The sequence below is a fragment of the Sander lucioperca genome, chromosome 7 (genome assembly GCF_008315115.2).
Source record: "Sander lucioperca isolate FBNREF2018 chromosome 7, SLUC_FBN_1.2, whole genome shotgun sequence".
NCBI lineage: Eukaryota > Metazoa > Chordata > Actinopteri > Perciformes > Percidae > Sander > Sander lucioperca.
The window spans coordinates 9,500,270-9,506,269 of NC_050179.1; the positions used below are offsets into that span (position 1 = coordinate 9,500,270).

A 6,000-nucleotide genomic window follows, 5' to 3' on the forward strand; every position below is an offset into this window, starting at 1 on the left:
ATATTCATGTTTACATTGCATACAAAATAAGATTGTTGTAAAAAGAATTTTCAAGTTATACACAAAGTTTATAGATAGCTGCCTTTTTGCACTTTGCTACATGAACTAGTGAAGATTTCCTCTCTTTACAAAAGGTAGTTACTTTGTTGGGTTTAGACAGGCTGGGACCAAACACAGAAAATGCCCCTCAGGATGACTCTACAGAGTTAAAAAAGAAACACTGAGTGTTAGATTAACGCTTGAAGTGCTTTAAGGCAGTACAGTATAATGAAGAAATACAGGTTATTAACATAGCTTTCTCGTGCTTTTCCCCCACCTACCTGTAGGTTGTTGTGGCATACAGTATTATGAGTGGCTGTCAGGTGATTGTGCACACACTTCCCAAAGTGGTGTAGACAGGAGGAATCAGACGGGGTGCAGGTCTGAGGGCATGATGGGGGTTTCAGCAGCAGACAGCTTGAACAGGAGGTGTGTTGGCAGGAGCCATGGCATGCTATCTGCTCCAGAGAGACAAACCTACAGAGCAGGACATTCAGATTTCTGTTAGAAATGCAGCACAAGAAGATATTAAAGGAAAAAAGTCTTCTCCTTTTTTTAGTCACCTGGCAGCGCAGATTTCCGAGGGGTTGGCCTGACAGTATTCCCTGGTGCACTCTGGGTGACAGCTCTCTGGATCCAACGATTCAATCACTGCACAAAACATTTTAAACACCGAATAAGAAACAATTCACAAGGCATATTTGATGATTCAAATTTAATATTTACATCTTTTCCCGTCCAGTAACAAAACATTAATATCTCTAATCTCGTACTACGTCTGATACAATATCGATAACGGTGACAACTCTATTCACCATGAGGAGATAAGCGGTGTAATTATGGCTTAACTGTTAGCAGAAACCTTTGAATCAAAGGAAGCTTTGACCACACTATCAGTCTTCACAGCTCATAAACAAGATTTACCACATTAGCACCATTCCCACTACAATGATACTAAATGATACTGAATTTCATAGGAAAATCTTGTTCTTTTTTGTGTGATAGAATAATGCATTGCTATAGGTTAAACAGTATATATAATACAGTATATAAAATAATCAAAACTAGCTCCCCCTCCAACAGTTACAACATTAAAATGCAGCTTTTATTTGAATGAATCTGTAATAATTATACATTATTATAAAAATAACAATTCTACTGCATGATTGGTACTTTATATTTTATACTTTAAGTACATTTCACTAATAATACTTCTGTACTTTTACTTAATTAACATTTTGACTACAGGACTTGTTTGCTTGTAATGGAGAATTTATATTACAACATGTTTTATATTATTGCCTTTTTGTGATTGCTGCATCTTTTTTCATATAAATGAAATGAAATGGGGGATTAATGTGTCAATAAATTTGGCTCACTGTGGCATATTATATTAATGAATGATTAAAAGGTCATCGCATGACCTGCTTGTTACTAATTGAGGTTATAAACCATAATCTCACCTGCTTTACAGATGCCTTTGCGCTCTGGGTCTGGTTTGTCAGCTGCTGAGTCCTGGTAAACACACACCAGTCCCTTATCACACTTGCCCAGATAGTCCCATGTTCCTCCACAGGTCTCTCCCTCTGCTCTGGCACAGACGGGGCAGCAACCACACACACCTGTCGTGACACCACCTTTACACTGGAGCTTCAGTGTCCGCCGGGAGGAACAGTGTATCTGCTCGCAGGGCGGGCAATGAAGGGCCTGAAGCTGCTGAGATGCTCCAGAAGGCATTTCCTGTGACCCCAACACCCTCAACAAGGCACTCAAAAAGAAGAGCATCCACATCCTTAAACGACCAAATGTTCTACTTGAGGTGAGAACACCTGGCAGCACTTTTTATATACATGTCGGCCCCTGGTATAACACACCAGCAAGGCTTCATAGTTTATGAGCCACAACCTCCACCCCCCACCAGCAGCCAATAGACAAGGACAGGGGGGGTTTCACTGGGTGGATTAACTCTAAATACACAGTAAATTATGTCTTATCTTCACACTATCAACAGTGTGATTTTGTTTTGAAATAATTCTTCCTTTTGAACACCTGCTAGATAAGTCTGATGAAGACTGGCCCCCTTTGTATTTGGAGTCTAATGACCTCTGGAAGGGGCAATTCAGTGCACACCTACAATCAGGTAATGACCTATTTCTTGAAAGAACAAAAGCAGGTTATCTGATCAGAACATCTCGTAAGTTTCGTATCTCTAAATCAAAAGTCAGACAGGTTGTGTACATAATAAAAGATACAAAGTTACAATGGAGGTTTCAATATAAATGCCCTTTTTTTTTCTGGCTTTCTTTTTACAGAGTGGAAAGCAGCTGAAGAGAACAATAAGTTAACTCATAAATCACACTTATGTATTTCAGGCAGACACAATGGGATTGCAAGGTGATCAAATAATTACCAGCTTATTCAACATAAAAAGGTACATTTCATAATTGTTGTGATTTCAACAGCAACTAAATATAAAAATGACTTGCTTTGCACTTTAAGAATGAGGCAAAGCATTATGCAGCATTTCTGTTTTGTTTTTTTAATTAAACAGCCTTATAACAAAGTAACAGCACTTATTTGGCAACACTACACTCAGATAAATAGTGTATCTGGTTCATTACAGTCACTAATATCTGTGTAATGTATGTCGTCAATCTTGAAATTATAGATTTTACTCTTTAAAGTCTTAATCTGAGATGAGAAGTGTTACACTTGAAACAGGCAGTAGAGCCACACATGCCTTTGTTTACACTGTGACTTCCTTTAGGATACTTTTTCTATCCTACTTAAAATCTTTATTAATGTTTGCGAAATATGCAACTGTTTTTGGAGGTCACATGAGTAAAGAACGTTTCAGAAAAGCTTTATTTTTTATTACACATTCTAAAATTGTTTAACAGATTCAATTTTTAAATAATTACTTTGTGGTGATGATGAATCCATCTCAGTGTTTAAAATGTCATTAGCTTTCAAAACGAAATGAAATAAAGAGGCAGTGTGTTACCCCAAAACACCATAGGTTGCCATATTAAAAAAAGTTTTTTTTTAAAGCATACTTTAATGATTTGAGTGGCTCTAAAGTATTCCGTTTTTAAGGTTCTGTGTGATGGTTGTATATTAGATCTGTCTATCCACTAACATATCACTACAGCCATTCCAGTTAAACTTATGAATGAAGCTGTGCAAAGTCACTCTTATGCTGTAGAGTTAAAAGATTGTGGACTCTAATGTGCAGCAGAAAGAAATATTAGCTAGTTTGTTCAAAAGCAATTAGATTTTTTTTTTTTTTAAACAGTTTAACAATGCAAAGGGAAACCATTTAGTTTGTCCCAATAGACCCTTTTCACTTCAGACATAATTACACTGACAAAGGAAGCTTTCAGGCAGATCTACTGTATTTCAGTTCTTCGTACTTGGAACTCATACAAACATAGGGCAAACCGGGACGATTGAAACGGGGGACGAATGAAACATTCCAGTTTTCTCCGAGTGCAACGACCATATAGACCAGGGATGCCAAACTCTATCTCACTAAGGGCCACACTGGAAAATGAGAATCATCAAGGGCCAGACGTGTAGAGTTTATTGACATGCTTTTATATCGTCAAAAGAGTGTATTGTTGTATGTCTCAAATAGCTTTCTCACTTAAAGTTTGGTCCACATAAAAGCCCTAAAAAAAGTCAGGAAAAATGTTCCCTAGCCATCATAGAGTTTAGTCAAGCAAACAATCATTATGATTCCATTTTTAAAAGGCTACCCGAGTCACATCTGTTTCACAGGTTTGAATATGCAAACTCTCTGGGTCTGTGGGAATTTATGAGTCTCAAAGTCGGCAAATCTGCCAAATTCTGCTTTGAGTTTCGCGTAAACAGTCTGAAAAACTGTTGCCCATCCTTTTGGTTTGGCGCACAACAAGGCGGGCCATAATTTATTGTGAATCTAAAAGCCGTTTTACGGTTGTGCGCAAACTCCACGCCGTAGATACCCCGTCGCTCCTACGGCGTCGTGACCCTTTCGGAGTTCTGCGTCGGAGTTGAACGTTTTTCTTTGCATTTTCTTTGCATCGCGGTGCATTTCACCGCCAGAACGCTAAGGGGTGTGTGGTTTCCGGAGGGTCAATCGCGAAACTCTTTGTTTACTTGTGCATTGGTGTGTGCCTCAAGCCAGCCGTATGTGTGTGGGGGGAGTGGGTAATTGAGCTAGGGAGAAAGTGAGAGAGTGACTGCAATTGTCTTCGGAGATGGTTGTGACTCTGGAGTTATAGTGAGAGAAACAACGTGTCTCCCCTGTGCTTTCTGACCACGGTGGGAAATGTGTAGCAGGAAAAGTTAACCCTGTCCTTGATTTCATGTATGTCATATATGTATGTTTATGGAGAAGGAGAACCAGGAAATGAGTTGGGGGAAATGCAACGCTACCAAGCCATGGCCGAGTGTAGTTACATTTTTCGAGAAGTGCACGTCAGGCTACGGTGTAGGGTCCGGCGTAGACGGAGGGGTCTGCGGGGCTACGCCGTCGATAGCACGACTATAAAACGGCCTTTAAATCTATTTGTGGCCGGGTCAAAATTTGCGAGGGGCCAGGTTTGGCCCGCAGGTCATGAGTTTGACACGTGTGATATAGACCGACATCATTTGGACAAAACATAGAACATATTAACCTCCTTTGCTCAGCCAAATACCTTCCTCTTACGTCCTTTTATCACGGAGTTACAGGCGATAAACGATTTTTGATAGTCAAAAGTAAACTTCATTAGCGGTTTATTTTATCAAAGTGTTTTTCATCTAAAGGTTCGACGCCATGCTTATTCAGTAGACCATTAGCGGGTATAAGTTAGCAGCAGGTTTGATATTCGCCGGATATTCGTTTTCGACATACCCGCTTAGACCATTTAGTGCTCTCTCCAATCCCAGCCTTTCGCATTGCATGTTTGTTTGCAATGGATGCAAAACAGCTAGGTGCTAAATGTCTATGGAGGGACGAAACAGCTGTTTCATTCTCATTCGTCCCGACCAGGCAGTAAACCCCATGTATTCTAAGTAATTGCATACATATCTATGTTTATACTATATTTTATGCAGGTGGGACATGGAAAAGTGGTTTTAGAAAGATGTAAATATATTGGGGCTATCAGGTAGGGTTGAGTTTTGCCATCTTAACCTGGAGACTGACGGGTTGTGGGTCATGAAGGGCACTTATTTGGATGTGCGGTGGCCTTACCCACATAAGAAGACTGCGGTCAAGCCAGCCTCCACCTCGAAATAAGCGGTCAAACTAGCCGCCCCTATATTTCGCGGTGCGCGTATACACTTGTTATTACGGTGAGACCGTCAGAACTAAAAACAGGGAATTTTCCGACGAAGGCAATTTCCCATTCATTTATTCTGTCTGCCTGTCTATCTGTCTGCCTTCCTGTCAGAAAGAAAGAAAGAAAGAAAGAAAGATTTTAGCACACCTCACAACCTTTCACTGCATGATATGCTGAATTCCAAAATAAGAGACCCCCAAAAATCATAAGCTGTTTGTCTACACATTCAGAAAATCATAAAAATAAAAGTCCTAGCTTCCACAGATCAATTTCACCTCAGATGGAGAGGACTCCATCTGAGGTGTCAACTACAATGTTTCAGGACATTCTGTCTGTCTGTATTTTGGAAAACAACATCAGAATGTCCTGAAACATTGTAGTTGACACCTTGAGATGGAGTCCTCTCCATCTGAGGTGAAATTGATCTGTGGAAGCTAGGACATTTATTTTTATGATTTTCTGAATGTGTAGACAAAACAGCTAATATATGATTTTTGGGGGTCTCTTATTTTGGAATTCAGCATATCATGCAGTGAAAGGTTGTGAGGTGTGCTAAAATCTTTCTTTCTTTCTTTCTGACAGGAAGGCAGACAGATAGACAGGCAGACAGAATAAATGAATGGGAAATTGCCTTCGTCGGAAAATTCCCTGT

The 6,000-nt window shown here is 39.8% G+C and overlaps 1 protein-coding gene across 1 annotated transcript; it reads right to left on the minus strand.

Moving 5' to 3' along the window:
• Positions 1–58: 58 nt before the first annotated feature.
• si:ch73-330k17.3 (IGFBP domain-containing protein) lies at positions 59–1,956 on the minus strand. The gene is made up of 4 exons (XM_031283212.2): positions 1,503–1,956; positions 603–690; positions 321–516; positions 59–198 (listed from the first exon to the last, which is right to left on the minus strand). Exons 1-4 carry the CDS (start codon positions 1,828–1,830, stop codon positions 139–141), a joined length of 672 nt encoding a protein of 223 aa, XP_031139072.1. The 5' UTR covers positions 1,831–1,956; the 3' UTR covers positions 59–138.
• Positions 1,957–6,000: the final 4,044 nt, after the last annotated feature.